Source organism: Leptosomus discolor, chromosome 6 (assembly GCF_034619465.1).
Source record: "Leptosomus discolor isolate bLepDis1 chromosome 6, bLepDis1.hap2, whole genome shotgun sequence".
Lineage (NCBI taxonomy): Eukaryota > Metazoa > Chordata > Aves > Leptosomiformes > Leptosomidae > Leptosomus > Leptosomus discolor.
Window position 1 is genome coordinate 59,872,868 of NC_141396.1, and position 23,415 is coordinate 59,896,282.

Here is a 23,415-nt window from a genome sequence, read left to right on the forward strand (position 1 = left end):
AAAGGGAGCCTGGCCACGGATGGGGCTTTTTTGGGTTGGATTGGAGATGACTCCTGCCATGAGACTCTTATCCTTATGTGGCCCTGTGAATTAGTGAAAAATACAGCAGAAGGAGGTTTATCTTTTCTATTTTGTGAGCCTCCCTTTAAAACAAACAAACAAACAAACAAAACCCCAACCCCATCAGGTAGTTTAAGGAGATGGAGGGCTGGGATGAGCAGGGGAGGGTGTTGCTGGGTGAGTTGGGCACACAGGCGGCTGATGGGATAAAGGCAAGAATTGGTTTAAGGGAGATTTCCAGGAGATGTGGGTCTATTTTCAGCTCTAAAGCCTTTTCTAGGCTCTTTTTTGGACTTGATGCTAGGTCATTGAAGTAAAACTGTCAGAGGAACAGATGACTCTGGGCAAGAGGGTGGTGGGGGTGGAGGCAGGTTGGCAGTTGTCAGCATAGGGACTACTCTAAGGCTGTGAAATGGCTCAGATCTGGCCAGATTAGAAGATAGAGCAGGACTAGGGAAGCATTTCACATGCATACACGTGTGTGTGTTTGCTCCCTCTGCCCAAATAATTTTATTAAGCTGCCCAATGCTTGGTAAGTGAGCCCGCATATGGTTTTTGGAAGGGGATGGCGTTATCCTTATGCAGCTCAAGAAACATAATATACTATAACTAATTTGGGAGACTTTAAAGTAGCTTGACAAGAGTCAATTTCATGGTTGTTTGGAAGGGATTTGTGTTTTCAATCTCCAGAACATAGATGGCCCCAAAGGAGCTCTTTGAAGCTCAGCTTTTTATTATTAGTTTTATAAGATCCTTCCACTGGAATCATTAAGAAGATGTAGTATCTGGTGTAAATGTGCTAGTACCTGTTAGACCATTAGTTGTGGGAGACAAAATGATCATACTGAAAGCACTTAGTGCGTTTTTAAAGAAATTACTGTGAAAGTCAGTTGTTAAAACAGCGTTGTTTCATTTTCTGGTAGCTCTGTGCAGAAACATTAGGGTCTTGCTGCTTTCCTTAATAAGGGGAAGTGAGCCCTCCTGTTGCAATGGCCCTGCTTGAAAAGGTCATCAGCGACAATTTATCCTTGGCCTCTATCAAAAAGAGGGCTGTTACCATGCTGAAGCAATACCAATTCTTATCTCATTAAAAAGGGATTTAAATTTTTTGGTTTCTGATGACATTAAGTGGTTCTCAGCAGTCGTTTGGCCACTGAAGAATGAGGAATGCTTTTCTAAGGAGGGGAAAGTTGAGGTCCAGATTGCATTGGTGTTATAGGCAGCGCCTCTTGCGTCTTTGGCCAAGTGAAGACTGGAAAGGGAACTGGATAACTGTCTTCAAATATGTCAAGGGCTGCTCTGGAGCAGAAGGGAACAATCTGTTCTCCATGTGCACAGTGAATGAGACAAAAAGCAGTAGGCTTAAATTGCAGCAAGGAAGATACAGTTTTGGGGAGCTGGTTTTCAAATGGGAAGGACTGTGAAGGTCATTGCTCTCATGAAAGTAAGTTAAGAGCTGGCCCATAAAACATGCTTATGGGGAGAGCCAGAGCTTGTCCCATTATGGCTACCGTCTCAGTCATGGTGGCATGAGCATGGCAGAATGAAGTGAAGGGACAGTGAAGATGAAGCTTGCAGAGGTAAATGTGGTGGTCACACAAGGCCAGATGGGATGTGAAGAGCTTGACACTTCCTACAGCTACATTAAAACAAATATTTAAGTAACACTGACGCTTTCCCTTGCCAATCCCTCAGCACTTCTCGTTGCTCCACCTGCTTCTCCTCTGTGCTGAATAAACAGTGAGCCTCAAGGGAGGGGCTGGAGAAGGGGCTTTCTAAAAGCATGGTGCTGACAGTCTATTTTATGCAAAAGATTGTTATTTGGTGAAAAGCACTGTCATTTTCACTTGAAGAGCTGAAACAGGGCCACAAAGATGGGGGTAAAGAAAGCAGGAGGACAAATCAGGACAGGAAAGGCTGGGAATAGCCTTAAATTAATTATCGTGATTCCTCACTTGGGTATCAGTGGCAGCCTTGTCTGAAAGGTAATTAAGTGCCTTGTCAATGATTTGATTTTGGTCTCTAGGTAGAAGAACAAAGGTGCTGTCTGTACTGTCTTACACATTCTCTGTAGGGTAGACTGAGGGATGTCCCTGGTAGCTGAGGATGGCAGAGGAACCTACTGTCACCTCTGCACCTTCTCTGGGGTCCCTGAAGTCCCCGGACATGCTTGCATTTGTGGCTTGGAGATAGCCATCTTTCTGAAAGACCAGAGCTTCTAAGGAATCTGTGTTGATAAAGGTCTTTTCTGCAGTATTCATGGCTGTTTTTTCTTCTCCTTTCTAAAGTCCCAGGAGCAATCATGGGCACAAAGAAAAAGGCATGTGGCTTTGTAGGGGAAAAAGGTGGTATGGCCTTTAATTCCTCCTAGGAATTAAAAAGATAAGACTCTCATCACCTGTACAGGGTTTGATATTTGAAAGACCTGAGCCTCAAGTTCCAGTGATGTCCACAGGAAAGGCTGGTGCTCTGTGACTTTAAAAAAAGCTTTTGGTTTAACAGGACATTTACTGTAATCTTAGGCAGGTTGGCTACGATAGTTTGACCATGCCTTGGTTCATTCTTGCACGCCTTTCCAGCTGCTCAAGATCTAGCCCACGCTGATCAACCCTTTCCTAAAATAAACAGCTCTAAATGTACAGACTCAGAGCCTACATAATTCACCCTGGCTGACTGGGATGAGCAACAGCCCCGTGAATGTTTGTCTCGTTGAAAAGACCACGAGGTGGATTTCAATTGTGTTACAAACAGCTGTCCCGGGTGCCTTTTGCTTTGCAGACAGCAAATTTGAATGGAGTGATCTATGCAGAGCATATAGCTGTGCGTAGCTTGGGGAGGGCACGTCACTAGAGAAAGTCCAGCCCATTGCTCCGGCTACAGTTTCCAGAAAGTATCAGCCTTCTTTTTATGAATTGGCAGAAGCTCGTTCCCATTAATCCATTAGTCATCGGTTGCGGAAGGCCGGGTGTTTCGGAGCTCATCGACAGGCAGCTGGACTATGCTGTCACTGTGAAGACCCAGCACACATGAATCAAAATAGTTGGGTGATGTCATGTCACGGTGCGAGTGTGCCCGGGACACTCGCTGCCAGGAATTGTCTGTCCAGGGGTGGTTTCTTTTTACAGCCTTTTTAAAGAGTCATCATGCCGAGCTGCACATGACAATTCCCTTCAAGAGGGCTTGTGGCTCCTTTGCATAGTTAGTATTTTTTAAACGAGGGAGCTTATCAGGCAGTTCCTGACCTTTTCCGCATGAGCTGATCCGCTGGGAAACGTTGCTTTGGTCTCTGAGGCTTCTGACGGCTCACGGATAAGAGCTCTGCGGCTGCAAGCTGGGCAGACTTTGAACTTCTCCCCGTGTCCACAGATACTTGCAGGCGAGTTACCGTATGCTGGAATTAAGACTGGAAGCGCGTGGCGTGCGAGGTTTGGCAGCCTGCTGCGGAACAGCTCTTCACAAAGACCACAACCAAGCGCCTCAGAGCTGAACCACCGGCAAGCTGGACGTTTTTTGCAGCTGCATGGTCTTCCTGGAGCTTTATTTTCTCTCACCTGGGCGTTCAGCTTAAGAGACACCTTGCCTTGCCCCTCACACTGCTTTTTTTACTTCCATCCTGGGCATGACCAACAGCTGCTGCCGCGTGAGCGCATGTTGCAGCTCATGAAGCGTTTTGGTAGCTTTAGAGGAAGCAAGAAGAGAAAGGAGCAGTGCAAAAGCTCGGAGAGACGCCAGTCCGATCCTCGTGGCCTGTTCGGTAGGGACTGAAAAGGAGGGAACACCATTGCTCTTTGGGAGAGGGCAGCGAGTGGGGGCCGAGCTAGCAATTGAGCAACAGTTTTGTGCTGAATTGTGACTGAATTGTGTAGTTGTTGGGTGGAGGTTATTTCTATGTTGGTTTGAACCAGAGATGAACATCTGAGCTGGCACCTGTAGCACACATCAGATAAGACCTTTAGGAAAAGAGTGACAGCACAGGAAACTTTACAGTAAACACTATGTAATACATTCAAAAGGGGCTGTTGACTAATGTTACTTTAATTGAAGAATAGTAACTAAGTGCTGTTAGGGCTAACATTGTATGTTGAAAGATTAATTTTAAGTAGAGAAGAATTGCGTATCAGTCTGATAATGCGTTTAAAAACATATATTTCTGATACTGCAGTTATCGATATAACTGTTTGAGTTGCAGTTAGGGACCATCCTGCATTAATCAAAAGCTTTTCCTGGTCACTGAGTGTTAGCTGTAGTAGAAGTGTTGAGTTCTGTGCGTCGGAGAGTGTCTGTTTATCACATAGGGATCAGCTGGCCAGGAGTCAAGGGGTTTTCCAACAGGATCTGACTGTTTTCCTTAAGAATAGTGGAGAAATATTATGTGTAATGCATTTCCTATGTGGGCTAGTCGTAGCTGTTTTACAACTTGATGTTCCCCAAAGACAATGAGTGCTGCTGAGAGATTCTGTCCTGTGACTAAGAGGTTTAAAACTGATGTTACACTGAATCAGCCAGATCAGGCACAGTTTAGAGAGGCTGACTTGTGCAAAGGGTAGGCAAGGCTCTCTTTTACTCTCTATCAGGAGTCATTGCGTTAAATCCAGCAGAATGACGAACATATGAGTAGTGTTAGACCATATGGACGGTGCAGAGATCTATGTACAGATTTAGTGACGGGGAGTTGCAATTGATGGATGTGTGGCTGCCCAGAAAGCTTGTTTTTCTTTTATTTAATGTTTTGCAATTTATTTTGTGGTCAGTTGTGTTGTTTTTAAGGTGTCCTTCTTGCAAATCCTTCTCCTTTTGTTCCTCTTCTGTAAAGTGTTTTTTAAATCTAAGGTGCTGTGCCTTGTTCTACGTTCTACGTTCCCCTAAACCTGTCTGAGGGTTTCTGCTGGAGTAGTAGTAAGGTCAAGGTGATGTGAATGAGGTATGACCCAGGTCTTTGGAGTTTCAAAGTGTCAGCAAGATGCACAAAGACAGATAAGAGAGTTTATACAAGAAGAGAGGAAGTTTTAAATTACAAATCACCCAGATGTAAAATTTATTCCCAAATTTCTAATTAAAACCTCTGCATTCTCACCTAGGGAGAAACACATGTACGATTTGTTGATTGAGTCAATAATGGTACTTTGAGCCACTAAATCACCACCTTCTTGTGCTTTCATCAGTGGGATGGGAATAGCCAACATCTGCAAAAGGATTTGCTGCTGGAAGCACCAAACATAGTGTTGCAAGTCTGCTTCCTCACAGTCTAACTCTAAACCCCATCCTTATCTTCCTCCACAGAGAAAATAATTTGTCCTGCACCGTCCTGGGCAGGAGTACTGGCTATATGAACTGTTAATGTTTGTGACAGTGTTAAAAAAGCCAGTTGAAAGTGTAATTCCATAAATGCCCAAAAAATGTGCTCTTCTTCATTCCCATTAATCCAGTTTTGTAGCCCACTCCAGTGGCACGCAGCGAGTATGAGGGAGTTTTCTGCACGGTAATTACTCTACAGGCTTTGCACACACCATTCCTGTAGAGCGTGACCCGGTCAGCTCCCTGCATCGCATTTCCATCATGAACGGAGAGCTACCAAGTCACAAGAGTAGGAAAAAGCAAACGGGATGTGTCTGCGTTACTGTCTGGCCTTGGATGTGCTGCCATGGGAGTTGCCTCTGCCATCCCAGTAGAGTCTGGATTCCTTTCAGGAAACAGGCTAACAGTTACAAATGCTCCCCCCCCCCCGGCTTTAATTATTTGCAGGGAAATGTCAAAACAAAAGCTTTGCATTATTTGCTAGATTTAATATGTATCTCATAGCTATTATGCCTTACTAAACACTTTCTGAGCAGCTCTCAAGGGAACCGTTGGTGCTCAGCAGGTTTTATGATCAGTATTAGTGACGTGCAGGAGTGTTGGTAGCAACCAGACTTGGTGGCTCATCAGGTTTGGTCACGCATTGGTGCACTCCCTTTAGTTGCCGTCTGTCATCAGGGATGAGAAATGAATGATGGCAATCCAACATGAGCTTTCCCACCCCACTGTCCTGGGGTAGTCGTGTAGCCACAGCAGCCTCCCTGTTGCTGAATGGGCTTGGATTGTATGCAGAAAAGGGGTGGAAAGGGAAAGAAGAGGAAAAAATCCCCTGATGCTCCAGAAAAGGGTGCTTTGTCACCTGGACTAGTTGAATCTGGAATTTCTGATTTTTCTTGGCCATCTCTGTAGATGTTCTAAGGAAGAATCCTCCGGTTGTGGTAAATAGGACTGAGCTAGCGCAGCTTTTTGTCTTCCCAGAGGTACATACCATCAGGCCACAGCAACTAAAGTTATCAAGTAGTACTTTCTTCTGTGTATCAACTGAGCTAAACCCCATCTTTCCTCTGCACCGATGAAGAGGTTCACATCCTGGTGGAGAAGTGGTGGGTGGCATTGGCAAGAATGGGCATACCTGTAGCTCCCTGGGTTGGAGCCTTGTAAGTGAACAGCAAGAGGAGACCTTAGTATGGCCAAACAGAGGCAGAGAGCACACAGAGAGGGGAAGGAGAAAAGCGTGAATGAGCACCAGGAGCAAACGAGAGCAGGGAGAGTTGCAAGGTGAAGGCAGAGAGCCCGCAGCTTTGCTCTGGGAGAGGAGCAGCCAACAGAGAGACCTCAAAGCTTGAGCTATCCACTAAACAGCAGGGAAGCTGATTTATGCAGTATGATTTTGGCAGGGCCGGGGACTGGGATTACCCCAAATTTCTCCAGCCTCTGGATCACCACCACAGAGTTTCCTCCTTCCTATTGCAGTTCCAGGGTTGCTGCCAGTTTCTCTGCCTGCTGGGCCTTGCTGCAGCCCTGTGTGTTGTAAACAGATAGGCTCTGTGGCATTTCCGAAGGGGACAGCTTTCTGGCCCCAGCGAGGCTAATTTCTCTGCCCTTTAAAGGACACCTTCTACTCCATGAAGGATTGAATGACACATGCAAAAGGTATAATGTTAAAAGTGTTTTTTCCCTACCCGAGCCCAGCAAAGGAGCCGCTCTACAGCACACACGGCTGCCGTGACCCCTGGCGCTGCCTTGGGCCCAGGCTTTTGGCCTCAAACCGCTCAGTTTGGAGGCTTTTAGCTACAGAGAAATGCCCAGGAGCGTCTCCTTGCCTAAGCTGCTCCTCTCAGGGGTTTTGTCGATGTGGATTTTAATTGTCAGGGGCTGAAGCTGAGCCCCGACAAGCTGGATCCGAGGGCCTCCAAGCAAACCTCAGCCCCAGACCTGTCCCACTTCAACAACACTCTCAAGGACAATTTTTCTTCCAGATGTTACAATTTGGGTGCAAATTAGGACTAAATTAGAAGTGAACCTGCTGAATGACTCAGACCCAAATACATACACGTGCAAACATGTACGTGGTGGGGCCAAAGCATGAATCAGGCAGTCCTGGTGCAAAGGGCAGGGGCTTGTCCCCAAGTCGCTCTGTAACTGCTGTAGCCACACTGGTGGCACTCGGTGCACACGTGTTATCCTGTGTCCCTGCTAACCTTAATGGGATGGAGGGCTGCTGAAGCTCTAGAGCAGATCTGGGAGGTGTCGTATTTTAAAGCATCTTTAAATACTCAACCCAAGGGGAAATGTCTTCACCTCTCAGTCAAAAACTCAAGAGGCTTCTTCCATAGTTTGCCATGGTCCTTCACTGACCCCTGGAGCTGAGGGTAAATGTGAATCATGCGTCAAGCAGAGAAACCATACTCTTCCTTCCTGACAGTGGAGATGTGGTGACTGCATCAGTGATCACCATGTGGAATTAACGTGCTATAGGATGCGATCAGCTCAGACAGCAGTCCATGGGCAAGGACTTACACCAAACCACAAGCTCTCTAAGTTCAAATGGAAATGCAGGGGATACTTCACCCTGGCTCACGTCACTGTTTATCAGTATGAGCTGGATTGTAGATAGTTGCTCCAAGAGGAGGGACAGAAAACATGTTGGGGGAGGATGCAGAAGTGATTGCAAGAGGAGACAGGGCTTGTTCTCCTCCTCCTCCAGCCTGGGGAGCTGCAGCTCATCCAGCCCTTCACTCCAAAGCAGGTGATGCTGCTTGTGGGAGGACTGGAGCTGAGATACTTCTTGTTCTCATTCTGGTGGGAAGTTTCAGTTACAAGGCACTGGGGGAGAAATGATGGTGAAAAAATTTCTGGAGAAATAAAAAAGAGCGAGGGGCTCACTGCATGTTCCAGCAGCTGCTGCAAATGAACTGAAAGAGCGAAATCCTGTTGCTCCTGAAAAGTGGCTTAAAACCACCAGCATCAGAGACCGGGCATGAGAAACTAAGACCGCTTTGGTTTGTTAATGATTTTCCCTGCTGGTTTTCATGCTCTGTTGAGCTGACAGTTGTTTTAGAAAATGTGCAGCCCTGGCTGATCAGTACTGATTAATCTTGTACTACAGAGGGCTCTGAGACCTGGAAGCTGTGAAATTTCTACAGTTGGTTGTGAGGAAAAAGAAAACCAGTGATGAGCCTGATGAAATGTTTGGGACTCTTATTTTGCCATTTTCTGCTTCATTATAGTCACTGTGCTGCTGCTTTCTGGCACATCCCAGCTTTAAAGCATTCTGAATGGGGGGGAAAGGACTGTGACCAAATCAGCAAGGTATTTTCAAGCAGGTACCAGTAAATTCGGATAGGCATAAACCCCAGAAAACCTTCACTGGCATGGTGGAAATTGAAATGGAGGTATATTGAGCAGAGTGCTTTGCCCCAGACTCTTCCCTCCCTCCCTCCCTGGCACAGAGCCCAGCAGCATCCTTCTTCTGCAGCCCTTTGTGGGCTTAAAGAAGATGTAGGCTCTTTGCCCTCATGGTGAGTTGTCCAAGAATGCAAATTCTCCAAGTAATTTATTTTCAAAGAAAGTTATTTTTGTCTGAAGGGCAGGTTATACGTGTGAAAAAAACAGTATGTTCTTTCAAGGCACAAATTTACAGATCAGTGCTGCAAATGAATCTGCCCACCGGCAGTTCTTCCCAGTATGCTCCAGGCAGCTCTATGCATCTCGTTGCAAAGTTTGATCAAAAATACCTATATTACTATAAATGACTGAATTACTCAGCACTGACACGCCGTTGTCAACAACACAGTGGGCGAGACCAGCAGGGCCAGCCTGCCTTTTGGCAGGCAATTTTACAAACTGTACAGGTTTTGGGCAGGGAGAGCTCCCATCTGGGAGCGGTCCATGTGGTTATGGCCCTTTTTGGTGCTTGTGGGTTCAGGTATTTGTCCCCCAGGCACAGCAACATCAGAGACACTTCAGTTTTTTTACTGTCTTAAGGATACTTTAATTCTGCTGCTGTTCAAATAGTGTCCTTTGGAACAGCAGGGTGAACTTTGTTCCGGAAAGACAGAGAGAAACTAAAAGCAAATCTTGGAGTTGAATCTAGATAAAGCTGTGAAATGCAAGTATAAGGATGAGTTCATTGAGGTGGAAAGGGAGAAACTGAGACAGAAGGAAGCCGAGCACTGACTGTGAGCGAAAGCAGATGCAGACACCGCTGGTTTCTGAAAGCAGATGATATTTATGTATTTATTAGGATTTCCTTTTTCCATCCTTCACTTCTGTTATCTTCAGGTACCAGGTCACTTCTGGTTATGTATGTAAGGCTCGAAAACTGTCTCAGTTACCTTGTAATTAAATTAACTATCATCTGATTAATTTTTGAGGTGAAAAGAAAATAGTGCAGAGAAGACTTTCATACGTGACATCTCAGCTTAAAAATGCAGCCTCAAGTGTCTTCATGCTGAATGCTGGAGGGTCACAACCTATGTGCCAAAAATCGCTGGAATGACTGTTTTACATGCATGATCAAATTGTGTCATCCTTACTGCAACAGGTTTTTTTCCTCCTTCTTTCACTTATACTTTTCAAGGGCTTTGACTTTCAGAAGAATATCTGTATAAGAAGCTGTTATCCTAGTCTGACTTTCTACTTCATTTGAATGTGCTAAGCTAGACCACAATTTATTTATACTCCCATGCATCTATATTACAAATGCTGTTGCCAGGTTTTAAAAGCAAATTTTAAGCCCAGATCTGTGTTCACAGCCTAAAATTCCATTTGACAGTAGCATTTAGGTAAGTGGGTACCTTTGTTTAATTAGAAATCAATGCTTTGGACTATTGACTCCTTGCTCAAAGTTTCAGTGAATTGCCCAAGAGTGCAATTTCAAAGATGTTGTTAAGGCAGTTTGTTTGTCAGGTTTATTGGATCAGCAAATACCAGGAATTACCAGGATTCAGCTGTTTTCTACTTTCACCTTTATTCTTGTCCAACCTAAAAGCAGTTCAAGGACTTAAAAGTGCTGGGAATGGTGAGATTTCATGCCTTGAAATTGTTTTAGCCATTTTATTGTCATTACGCAGTCGTACTGAAATGTGAAGGCTTAGGTCTCAAGAGATGAAGGGCTGCTCTGTAAGATATCATTGTGCGGCTGGCAGGCTTGGCTTAGAGGCTTGAACACTCTGTGCCAGAAAGGTCACGCAGCCTTACTTGGTTTAAGGACAGAGCCCAGCATTGCATCACACGCTTGCACTGAAGAGTTCCTGTCCTGTCCTTTTTCTGCTCCTCCTTGATAAAGTTGGGGTGATTTAGCTGGAGAAGGGACGATAGGATTAGCTGACATTAATTAAGAGCATCCTGTTGTTTCTCCAGAGTTTTTACCAGGCATCAGAAAACAGCTGCTTCCCAGCGCTGTGTTCTCTGTGGGGTAACAAGGACCCTTTTGACACGCTCAGAGCTACAGTCACCGGATTGTTTAACAGATCCTGCCCATCTGGCCCCACGGTTTTATTTCAGTCACTGCAAGAATTATGATAGCGTACGCAGGATTATTGCGACAATCCTGCCTTTCCTGGCAGGCGATACTCCTGGAGAGGAACAGTTGATTTGTGACATCTCTACTGCTTGTGTATAGTATAATTAGAGATAATAAACAAGAATAGGGCAAGAAATCAATTTAGCTGAGGTAGAAATGAGATGCAAAGTCAATCAGAGACATGAGGAAGATTGAAAGTTTGCAACGGAGACGGTCTTGCTGCAATAGTGGCAACAAAAATCAGAGGTGAGGATTGTACCAGTCTCCTTGAGAGAAGGACTAAGTTGAAAGGATGAGAAGCTGGAATAATGTTGGCATTTCCCAAGGGACATCCCTGACTTTAGGGATGGTCAACATCCAGGGATCAGTACAGGGACTGATAATGTTCATTATTGAGCTGGATGGTGAGGTAAGCCTATGCAGCAGTTCATGCTGGGCACTGATGCCTGACTCCCAATAAGAAGGACTTGGGGGTTGTGGTGTATATAATCTGGAAAATTATCAAAAAATTATCAATAGGGTGAATCACATCCTGGGCTACATTCAGAGGGATGGAGCAATCAAGTCAAGGGAGGTTATTATCCCCATCCACTTGGTGCTGGTGGGGCTGCACCTGGAATAGGGTGTCCAGTTTCTGGTCCCTTCATCAAAAAAATGTTGGGGAACTGGAGAGGGTTTCCCTGGAGGGGTACTAAGATATTTTGGCACCTAGAGCAGATGTTTTGGGATCTGTGAGGAGAGGCTGAGGAAATTGGGCTTTTTTTGTCCAGCAGAGAGAAAGCTACGGGGCAACATAATAGCAGCGTGCAACTACCTGAAGGGCAGTTTCAAAGATGATAGAGCCAAAGTCGTCTTAGTAGTGGCAGGTAGTAAAAGAAGGAGTAAAAGGTAAGAGTTTGTGGCTGAAGAGGGTCAGACTGGATGTTAGCAAAAACTCCCTCAAGAGGGTGGTGTGGCACTGGCACAGGTAACCTAGAGAGGTTGTGGACTCTCCATCCTTAGAGATTTTCAAGACTCAGCTAGCCAAAGCCATGGCTGACCCGCTTCTTGGTTGATACCAGACCTGCTTTCAGTGGGACATTAGAGAAGAGACCTCCAGACGTCCTTTCCAGCTAATGTTTCTGTGATGCTCAGTTGTTCGGTTGCAAGGAAAGCTGAAGTAGCAAATATCCAGACTGTGAGTCTTTTCCCACTCGATTCTCAACACTGGCATAAAATTGTTCTTGTTCTGATGAATATTCAAGACCAGAGTGACTTCTTGGGTGAAGGCAGCTAGGGGTGCTTGTACGGCTCATTTGTATCAGCAGACCAGCAGAAGGAGACCACTGTGAAGTCCAGGATCAACACCAACTCATTTATTGGGCCAACAAAGGCAGCAAGCTGTGTGTTTCCTACAAAAGGCACCCAGGCTGCCTTCTGGCTATTTCATATATATTAAATGTCACCTTGAGGGTCCTGGGCAGTTATTAGTGCCCCCCCGCCCCTCCCCGAGTTGAGCAGTGTCTGGGCACCCCCGGACGCTGCCCCACTTTGGGTAACGTTCATTTACCAGCTGGGGGAATCGCAGTGGGGCTTGGTTTGTATCAGCTATCTGTCACTATAGCAACTCCTCACTTAACCAGTCCCTGCACTAAAAATAGATCACCTTGATCTCAAGGAAAGAAAACCAAAGGAAATCAAAAGGGGCAGTGATAGCGAGAGCTGTGGAGTCAGCTATTGACTGAAGGCTGGAGCATTTGAAATCTCTTGTAACTAAGCTATTGTGTAAAAGAAATATTTGAGGGGAATCTCTTTATCCAGAAACCCCACCGTGTCAATGGGTTTGAAGCTTTAGCAAAGGGCATGCATTACTTTTTATCAGAGGGATGTGCTTGCAGTTATCACCCAGCACACGGGGGATGCTGAAAACTGTGTGGGATGTTGCTTAGCTTGGTTAAGACGTGTAAGGGATCTTATCTTCCAAGTAAGCAGATCTGCAGCTTTGTCATTAGACCTGATAGCCCTCTGTGCTCTTGTACCTGAGTTATCAAAATCCCTACTCGTTTATGAAATTGTTACTGATATCTGCAGAAATCTGTAAGGGACCAAAACCTGAATAAAGCTGAATGCTGTTAGCAACTGTCACTGCTATCTCACCTTGAAGTTAATGAGAGCTGAGTGTTTTGGCACCTGATAGGGACAGGGTCCTCTGTAAGGGAAGTACAAATGATACCCGATCTTCTTTTTCCTCCAAACCCAGCTAGTGCTTACATCTGAAGGGAAGGGAAAAAATCCTTGTGAAGATGGAGCATTAGGTGTGAAGGCAAAATAGCAACAAGATGAAAAGCTTGTTAAAGGTAAACAGACTTAACTGAAAATGCCTTCAATGGGAAAGAGCTGAATTTGCATGAAGATCGTTTCTATATCACAGGCAGTATGGATGATGTTCAGGAAAGGGTTAAATTAGCTTCCAGACGTGGCTGGAATTAGCATCCTGTTGTCAGCATTATCAGTCAGCAAGAGTTTGCTCTTGATAAAAGGTCAGATTATTTTAATGGCCTTTTTGGGGTGACAATTTGCAGACATAGCTGATATTGAAATGTGTAGGTACTTAACTGGCCCTGCCCTGTATATTCTGATTGTTACTTTTATTTAGTACTATGAAGTGTATTTTTTACATTTAGTTCATTTTCCTAGAACTAAGATAAGCAGCTTTTAAGGGTGTCTTGCACCATCTCGGGAGAATACCTGTACAGGGGGAGGATGAGAGATAGTGCTGACCCCAAACTCCCACCCTTCTTTTCAAGCTTAAAGCATATTATTACAAGGCAAAAAAGAGGAATTAGTTCTTGTTACATTTTTTTGCCTCACTTGAGATCCACTCCTTTTACACCATCTGGGGATCTGACCTGTATTCTTCACCTCTTCACTGGGTCCTCTTTTTAATCAGCTTTGGAGCTATGAAGGAACTGCGCTGCAAAGTAATTAGCAATCCTAAGCGTATTCCCAAACAGGAGGCATGGAGGTATGAAAATAGAAACGTAGGTTCTTTAAACAGGAGAAAATTTTTCGTTGAAAAGGTCCTGTGATGCAAAGCCCATAAGCCTACCCCAGGCATGATGCTGGCTCGCTGTCACTTATTTTGGGGAGCAAGAGCTTCAGCAGATTTTCCCAAAATAAACACCAGTATGATACAGAGCAGAAAGCAAAGCAACAAGTTCACTACAAGAAATCCCAACAGCATAAACTAACTTTGAGATGTAGGAGACTAATACAGAAAAATTGCAATACTCAAGATTGGCAAAACTAACCCTAACTGAAGAGACTCTTAGAGAAATGGTTATGTTACACGAGTGAGCCGCCAGCTGAAATGAAAGCCTACTATGAAAAACAGGAGTGAGCAGCACTCTTTAAAATTCAATTACAAAACTGTCTTGAGATCAAGAGATGCTGCTTCTCTGTTGGAGGGAACTGGTGGCTGGTCAGGGCCTGGAATAATAGGCTTGGTGCTTGCTGTCAGCTGAAAATTAGATATGAGGCTGCATACATGGAGGGGAAAGTCAGCTTAAACTAGAAAAGAATAAAAGAATTAGACTGAAGAAATCAGAATAGCAGAGTTTTTGTCCTCTGTGCAGGGATGGGGAATAGTCTGAGTCTCATTGCAGCTGAACAGCTGCCAAGGTAGCTTCATGGCACTGCCTCGACCCTGGATGACCACATAGACATGAGTATGCTTCTACTGCAGTCCCTGCTGTGCAAAGTAACTCTACAGAAGCCAACTTCAAATTAGCTAATAGCTAATTTAAAGGAGAGTAGTAGCTTCCTAGCTGCCCTGTAATGGAGTTTGTAATTTACCTTGCTTCCCAGGCAGGCTTTGCAGCTGTGCTGACAGGGCTTATCCAAGTGTTGTGTTTAAAGGTGCCTTGAATACATCCTCTCTGCATTGCAGGCAGTGCAATTCCAGCTTGCTTTTTCCTCCCCAACTTCTTTCCTGGTAGGAGTCAGGAACCACCAGATTTGATCCTGTCACTGCTGTTGCAACATCTCATAACCGTAAACAGGCCACATAGGTTTGGAATTGACTCTTCACGCCTCTGAAAACAGCAGCTCGAGCCCCCCTGTTCTAGATTCCAAAATAAACACAAAAAGGAGGATTTGACCTCAAAGTGTACTAAATAGTCAGTGACAGTTGGTGCTTCTGAAAATCAAAATCAGTGTCTGATGTCTTTTTACATCTTGTTTTAAGGCCTTGTCACAGACCCTTGACTATTTGGACTTGTGCACCAGCACATACTGACACACTCAGCTGGCTGAGAGTTTTTGGTTAATAATGCGGGTAACTCCTTGTCATTGTATTATTCACGCAGTTGTAGATCTTGGAGTACCTTTAGAAGATGGGCAGCATTAGTATCCTTTTACAAATGTTAAAGTTTAGGCTATAGAAAATTAAGTGTTTTATCATAATCATAGTGTGGATGGTGCTAGAATAAAGGCACCTTTTGTGTAGGTGTGAGGTTACATTACTATTTTTACTGCTTTGAAGCCCATTTTCAGTTATGCACCAGGTCAGAACGATCGGTCAGATCAGTCTCATTTTGTTCCACTTGCCCGTAACATGGGTACGGGGAGTAGTATAAGAGCAGGACAAGAACATAAGGATGTTTCCCATGGTACTCTCCCAGCCTCCAGCAGTTTGTGGCTCGTGTCCTGACCTAAAGCTGGTGTTTGCTAGACCTTGAAGAGTTCTTCCAGGGTCTTGTCCAATTCCATTTCAAAACCAAACTTCTAACACTTACAATGTCACCTGTTCTGCTGTTTAAGAACATGATGTATTAGAATTATTTTGTTGTGTTTGTTCTGAGCCTCCTACCTGCTGCTTTCATCAGATGGTCCCTTGCCTGTTTGCCATCTCCATCCCATGCCTGATTTTACAGGCCTCCATCATATCCTTTCCCTGCAGTCATCTTCTCCTAAACTCCGTACCTTCGATCAATCTTACCAGCCTTTTCATCATCTTTTCTAGTTATATTGGTTCCTCTTTGACGTTGGTCAGTAGAAACCCATGGTCATCTATTGCAGTGTACAGCTTCGACCTCTGTATTACGAAGCTGCCTTTGAGCACAGCCTATACGTGACTAGTTAGGATGAGACCACCACTCATGCCATCCTGGGGCTTGACCAGAAGAGCTTGACACAAAAGAAGGATATTTTTATTCTGCAGCTCATCCGTTTACCTGTGCAGACTATCCACTCTTAGCCAGACCCCTCTGGCATGCAACCAGAAGACATCTCGTGGCCACCCAGGTGGCTGCTTGCCTGAAAAGAAGTATGCTTGCCCTTTGTGGTGTGGTTTTCTCCTAGGCTGATTGCAAGGAATGGTACGTTTGCAAGGTGGGACATGTGTACAAGAGGAAAAGCATTTCTTGGCCCACTGATAGGATGAGGAGGGTTGCTTTGTAAGAGCTGTAGTAAGGATAGTCAAGAACAGTTCACTGTCTAACAGATGGGAAAATGATAAACCTGAAAGATATTACAATGTGATTTATCTGTCAGGAAGATTTAACTCAATAACTGGAAAGTTTTTTGCTAAGAAAGGGCAGAGATCAAACTGCGAAGACAAATTCAACTGTCCACACAAGAGTTTATAGTAAAATAATTCTCTGAAAAGTGGAGTTGTGTGTTTATTATTTCCTTGGCTTGTGTCTAACTATCTAATCAGTCTTTGTACATGTCAGCAGCACATCCATAATAAGAAAGTGCTGTGTGGATTGTGTGAACTGGAATTAGAGATGTGATAATCAGCCAAACCGTTGGAGACAATGTAAAGGCTGCATGGCATTTGCATTCCTCTAGCTGAGGAGAAAAACCTTATATGTGCAAATGAGTTGGGTTTTTTTTCCTTCCTGATATGTTATAACCGTGGGCAAATTGCTCCAGAGCAGCGCTTCCCCGACAGCGTGCCAGTTCACACTGGAGCGCCTCCATGCCTGGTTAGACCTGTTCCAGTATGGTGGTGACAGCTATGCTATATTCAGTTAGTATGTGAGGTGATGCGGCAGATAGAGGCGTGTAGATGTATATATGCCACGGGAAAAATCACTGATGTATAGGTAGGCCCAGAGTTTTATGATGAAGAGACCACAATTGGGATTAGAAAACCTATTTTCCCATCTGTACAATTCTGATGATATTGATCCATCCCATCAAGATGTTGTGAAAGTAACTAATAACTACAGAGGGAGCCTCACTCTGTGGTCTTCGCATTGCGTCAATGTCCTTTTTCATTATCAGTTCCTTATGTAAGCAATCTGCCTGTCACCTCATTATTCTTCTGGCCAGCCTCAGAGTTTTCTGTCTAAATCCTCCTTGACTCTTATCTTCCTGTATTCTGATTAGCATCATGGTTATCAAGGTATAAGGAGAGACTGAAAGCAAAAGGCTGATGTTGCAGAGGGAAGGTGTGAAGTGCTGAGCAGATAAAAGCAAGGTTAGAAGTGATGAGTAGGACAAGTTCAGCAAAGTCTGATCCTAAATTTAATCGCAGCCCTGTATGGCTACCGTGCCTTTCCTGCCTGGAGGAGGAGAAAGGCACGGGTAAGCCACTGGTGTGTTGCAGTTCAGTCCCCATGTACAGCCCCTGCCCATGTCCTGTGTCCCTTCTTGCTGTGGCAATAAAATGAGGCAGAAATAGGTGAGACTTGAAACGCAGAGCTTGTTCACTTCAAAGGTTTTTGTGACAACAACTGTCCTGACATACATCCTAGCAGACATAGCTTATCAAAACTATTTAATTTATATAGCCATTCCTGGAAAATAATTATCTATATTTGTAAAATGATATTGCTCTATACATTAAGAGCATCCTCCTCCCAAAAGCTGTTAATCAGCTAAATCAAGCTGGCAGAAGTTTTCCCTGTTTTAATGTTTCAGATAAATAGAAGTTAGATTAAGTGCCAGCTAACCTGCAGTGGAGCAGACTTCTGTCCCGTGTGGGGCTACACAACCCAACGCATAGACCTTCCTGCCATGAAAAGCTGGATGTTGAAGTTCTTGGGACTACAACTTGAGAGAGGGAGAGGGAAGAAAAATCCTGGATGGAGGTCTGAAGGCATATGGGACAGGTCCGTATCCCTATTTCGGTTTCTAAAATTCAGGCTTGTTATCCCAGACTAAACCTACTCACCACTTAGATGTCACTAAATGCTGTGTTTAAGTGGCAGGTGTCAGAGCTCATCCCAGCTCAACTGGCATCTTGAAGAACAGGAAATATGAAGGGAGCTTCAATGCCTGCAGTTTAGGAGACAGTTTGAAGAGCACGTAGTTAAGACACGAGAAAACACTGTTCGCTGATGGGCTGGAAACAGGCGCTCACATGGAAATCTTGGATTTATTCCATTATCTAGCAGCAGAAGGAATGTTTCAGGACAAGATGATGTGGGGGAAGCTGATTATGTTCTTTGCAATAATATTCTTCATCAAAGACACTGCAGAGATGCCTTCTCGTTAAACAGAAATACGAGATGTCAAATGTAGTAATACACAGAAAAAGTAACAGGTCTCAGCTCTGTGTTGCTTACTCAGGCATTGTGATTGATGTAAGAACAAAATAGCTAAGCTGTATTCAAATGCAATGTTTTTCAGGAAAGTGATATGATGATGCAGACTGATTCCCTCCTTGCCCTCAGTCTCCTAGACCTCTTTTGAACCTTGAGAAAAGACTTGACAAAAGAAATGTGACTGATGCGATTTTAAAACCCCTTATGAGAGGCTGTTCAGGCAAATGAGTTGTTACAAGAAGAGGAATTACTGTAGCAGATGAAAATTGGAGTTGTCTTCACTGCACTGGTAGCTTGAGTGTCACCCCAGCTGACTCCTACTTGCACACAGAAGTTTCTAACTTCAATTAAGAGACGCTTTAAAGCTGAGCTGCTTTGCTCAGCAGGGAGTGGGTTGCTGCTGACATTCACACTGTAGCAGGGAGGGTGAAGCTAAATCACAGGGGTACTGCTGAAGTCAGTAGGTCTTTTTGTTTTAACTCTCATTCACAGGGAAGAAATCAAATATAGTAAATCCTAGCTAAGAGTAGCAGCAAAGACAACATCTACAAGAGAGGGCAAGGCACACAAATAATCCATTTTCAATAGGGTAAGATGGTAAAAAAGGGATGTTGTGGGGGCCTGTAGCAGGACTGGTGTTAATAACAGGAGTATTTGAAAAAGACTAATTAGATCTACACATAACATTTTTAGTGTTACTTACTGAAAATGAATTTTGCCTAAATATTTCAATGGAGTTGTTTTATTGTAGCAGTTCTAAAGAGTCTTTATGATCCATTTTCTCTATCTGCCATAATGTACAGTGATCTGGGATAGCAGTAGCATCGTCAGTCTTCATTCCTTTTTACAGAAGATGATGAGCCTGAGCCACAGAGAGATGAAGGAATTCAGCCAGGATGGATTCACTATGAAAACCAGTACTGAAATTTTATTTCAAAGCGATCACCCTAAGACCTGCTGTTTCAAATTGCATTTCTCTGCTCAGGTGAAGGGGACATATCTGCTGGCTGACTCACTTGGACGGTGTAGTTTATGTGGAACAAATATTTCTGTTAGCGTTGCTGATCTTCCGCATCACGTGGTTCATTTGCCCTGCTTGTTGCTCAAGAAGGCTTTTGAGGGTAGGCCAGATAAACTATATCTCCTACTTGGGTTACAAAGCAAGTAACCCAGGGGCTGATTTGCTCTAGGATGCCTTCAACTGCATCAGTGTCAGTTTTCTATCTGCGTATCCAAAGACGATGTTTTGTGCTCAGCTGTCTTTAACCACGCAAGCATCGGCTCTCCCATCAGTATGTGTTTCACATGGGCAGGTGCATTTGCAGAGGTCTTTGCTCATTTTTCTAGTTGAAATAGTTTTGTGAAGGGTAGAGGGACAAACACTGACTTCGTGCTGAACGGTGATTTAGTTACTAGTGGTAATATTTTGGTAACTAGAAGGTCCTTTTTTTAAATTTGCCAAATCTTTCTTAATTATGAAATGAGATAAACAGTGGAACTGAGCTGCATGGTAATAGTTCACGTGTGAAAGATTTTGGATGTGAAGGGTCAGCTGCTTGTCTCCATAAATGCAAACCCATTACATTCACATCCAGTGAATTCGCATTTGAGTCCTTTATTGTCAAGCTCTTTTTCTCAATTGTCTCTTGAGACCTTCATCCAGGATATTCAGAGTAGAGATCTGCTTATAATTTTGAAAAGACTGAAACGTCTGGATGTTCTACACGCTCACCCAAATGCTTTGCCGTGTGTTGTGCTCTTGGCTGCATGGGGTCTCTCCACAATCTGTTACTGAAAAGGGCTCATTTTTGGTGCTAACACCTTATCCACAGTCCTTGCCCCAGTCCAAGGAGCTCAGTAGCAAGAATATCTTCCCAGGCCAAGCAGCCTAATAACAAATGTCCTACATGCAGCCTCTGTAAGGGATCTGAAATCTTGGACATGTTCTTGGGGACACTCTATTTCCTACACAGCTTCTGGTGTCTCACAACACCTTCCTCTAGCTGCTGTGTGAGGACACAGGGAAGAGGACCTGACAGCCTCGCCTTTGGCCAGCTGGGATTTCAGCCAGCTTTCCTTGTTGCTGTTAAAACCTCATCAATAGTAGCTATGAAAATTGCATTTCTTTTTCACTCATCTGTTTCAATAAGAGATTTTGAGCACCAGAGTGGAAGAACCACGCAATTAGGGTTTACGAGAAAGATAAAGCCAAAAAATAGTGAGGCCTCTCTTGAAATGAGAGCCCATCTAATTCCAAGATGAGCTCACACCTCTTTCATCCTGATAAAGACCACCCTGACTTGAACAGCCACTGCTGCTCTCTCATAGAAACATGTATGGCATGGAAAACATTAGCAGAAAGCCCATCTACCTCTTGTGATTTCATCGCAGTTACCCATCTTTGACAGATGGGTGCAGTGATTTTTGTGTATTTCACAACTAGAGGGACAACTTAGAGTCTAGATAATTGGGACAGAAGAGCTGTTTCTGTAGTGGCTTCATATCTTCCAGGTATTTTTTTTTTGGCAGGGGGGGGTGTGTGTGTGTCTTTCTCTTCTTGAGTCCACACAAGGGAAACAGAAAAACAGCAGGATCATACTTGGGAAATGGGAAGAAAGTCCAGAATAACCAAACTGAGAAGAAAGCCTATTTCTCTATACTAGCTTTTGGTTGTGTCAGAAGGGAGAGGGGTGAGTAAAAGCAAGCAGCGAAATTCAGGCAGAATGGGATTTTTGTGGGTACCATGTCCCTTTAAATGTGAGATTATATTTTGGTTTTGGGAAAACTAAACGGGCCCATGGAATATCCTTAATTTCACAACGACAGCAGATACTGCTGAGCACACAGAATGGATACCACCACATTTTTAATGCACTTTGGTGGCCCGCTTGGAGGAAATCTGATGGACTGTGTGAGTGTGTCTGTCCCTGACACAGTGTGATTACATACAGCCACCCTGCAGGTGCAGAGTAGGCTTTAATTTAGTTAAATCAGGTAACCCCGTGGCAGGGAGCTTTCAGCCAGCCACCTGCATAAATACCCCAAGGTGTTGGCAGCTTGGTGACTGCGTGGCTGCAGTTGCATATCTCTCTGTTGTGGTACAGACATGCTCTTTGTTGCAGTCAGCATCTTTGCCCAGATTTTTTTCTATTAGGAGGTTTAAAAGGATGCTTAAGAAAGTATGCTGCTGACTTTCAGATGACTAGGATTGCCATACCAGATCGGGGTGTTAATGCATGTACTGCTTAGAACAAGAAAGGGAGGTAAAGAGGGGTTTAGATTTTGTTCCTTGATCAGAGCTTGCTGAGTGATCTTGGATAAATCAGATAAAAATATTCCCATTGAGATGCTGGCTGTTCACTTCCTGAAGCCCTGCAGAGGTGCCAGAACAGTCTTCAGTGGTACAGGGTGTCCTCAGCAATCTGTGAATCCACTGAGTGCTCAGTGCCTTAGCTAAGGCACTTGGGCAATTATTTGAATTAATTCTATGGATTTGGGTGTCAGGTCAAGTTTACAGTTCTTCCCTTAACTTCTCTGTTTACCCAGCTGGCAAAGCCCGTGGAAGTCAGAGCTCCCTACTGCGAGGCTGCGTTTGGTAAGAGCGCTGAACGTGGAGGGAGAGCCTAATTTTGCAAGAATCTTGCTATATTCACCATTATATCCACCAATCTTCCCTAATTTAATTTATCTGAACTATCACCATCTGATGCACATTAATATAGAATGATGATTTGAAGATTGATTGAACTGAGATGAATATGAAATGCTGGTCGAAGCATTGTAAGGCTCTTGGAAAAGCAGCTGGTATTTGCTCTCCCCTGTAAATCTTTGCTGCATTCCCAGTGAGTTTTGGATCATCCTGGGAATAAGTCTAGAAACGCAGCGTCCTCTGCTGTAGGTATTTCCTTAGGGGAGGCACCTGTGCTCATGGACTTCATTTTACCAATGCAGTGACTGAGGGAGAGGCAGGGCACACAGCCTGGAGTCCAAAAGTCAAAGGCGTGCTGACGCTTCCAGAAAGAAGGTGTTGGTAGCATGAGTAGTAATGCAGTGTGTCACCAAACAAACAAACAAACAAAAAAGGGTTTTCACCCTCAGAAAACAGGTTTCTGAGTTTTCTGAAAAGGAGAAGGAAATGTCAGACTCCCAGAACCAGAAAGAAAGCAGCAGAAACTGTGAAAGTTGGGGGGTTTTTTGCTTTCTATTTCCCTGTATTTCATTCTAATGACTTAATGGGCTGTGGAAGGTACATGGGTGAGTTCTTGCCATCTAATCCGCCTATAAAAGTCTTAACTGGCCCCGTCAGTGCTCATTAGCTGACATACCGCTTCCTTAATTTTGGCCTTTCATCTCCTGATAGGAGAGGTTTCCAGGTGGGGCCTCTGGGTTGGTTTCCTGTCCTGCCTCCTTCCGCATGCGCTGAGTGTGACTCCTCCGAAAGCAAACTCCATGTCAGTCACACTTATATGATGCTTGAGCGCCAGTGAGCTATGATCATTAGCTGTGGATCACAAACTTGTAGGCTTTCAAGCTCCTATGGTTTTATATTTTGTGTAAAATACTTGTGATTAGGCTTTCCTGTCATCATGTCATTTAAACCCAAATAATATTCCAGATTAGGCATGGTATCTTAGAAGTGTTCAGGAAATGGTGCTTTAGCTGGTAACGCACGCTAGTCTAAAGCAACGTGGCTGTACACAAGTTGCTGGTGATAGACTAGGTATACACCACCTAATGATACGATCCATTGTGCTTTTCAGCGAGTTATTTTGCATCTGTGTGTTATTAATGCTGTAAGTAAATGTAGGTTTTCGTTGTGTTAAAAAATCACAGCAGAATTTCTGGGCTTGGCGTTTCAAACACCATAAATGCTTCCCCATGTGAATAACTCACTGAGGGACTATTCATGGCAATAACTGCTTCTATTAGCTCTAAGGATTTCTATTTTATTTTGCATAAACCTTGCCATACAGACAGGACAGGGAGCAAAGCACTCAT

The 23,415-nt window shown here is 44.2% G+C and overlaps 1 protein-coding gene across 4 annotated transcripts in view; it reads left to right on the top strand.

Moving 5' to 3' along the window:
* Window positions 1-23,415, top strand: part of PRKAG2 (protein kinase AMP-activated non-catalytic subunit gamma 2) — a 220,769-nt gene that overhangs the window by 104,231 nt on the left and 93,123 nt on the right. The window contains exon 1 of one of the 4 annotated variants that reach the window (XM_086467065.1): window positions 3,709-3,814. The exons of 2 other annotated variants lie outside the window; for them this stretch is intronic. In XM_086467065.1, coding sequence (XP_086323191.1) covers window positions 3,709-3,814 — 106 coding nt within the window. Of the gene's footprint in view, window positions 1-3,708; window positions 3,815-23,415 lie in introns of those variants that run through there. One more of the 4 variants, XM_086467067.1, reaches the window with a different exon arrangement.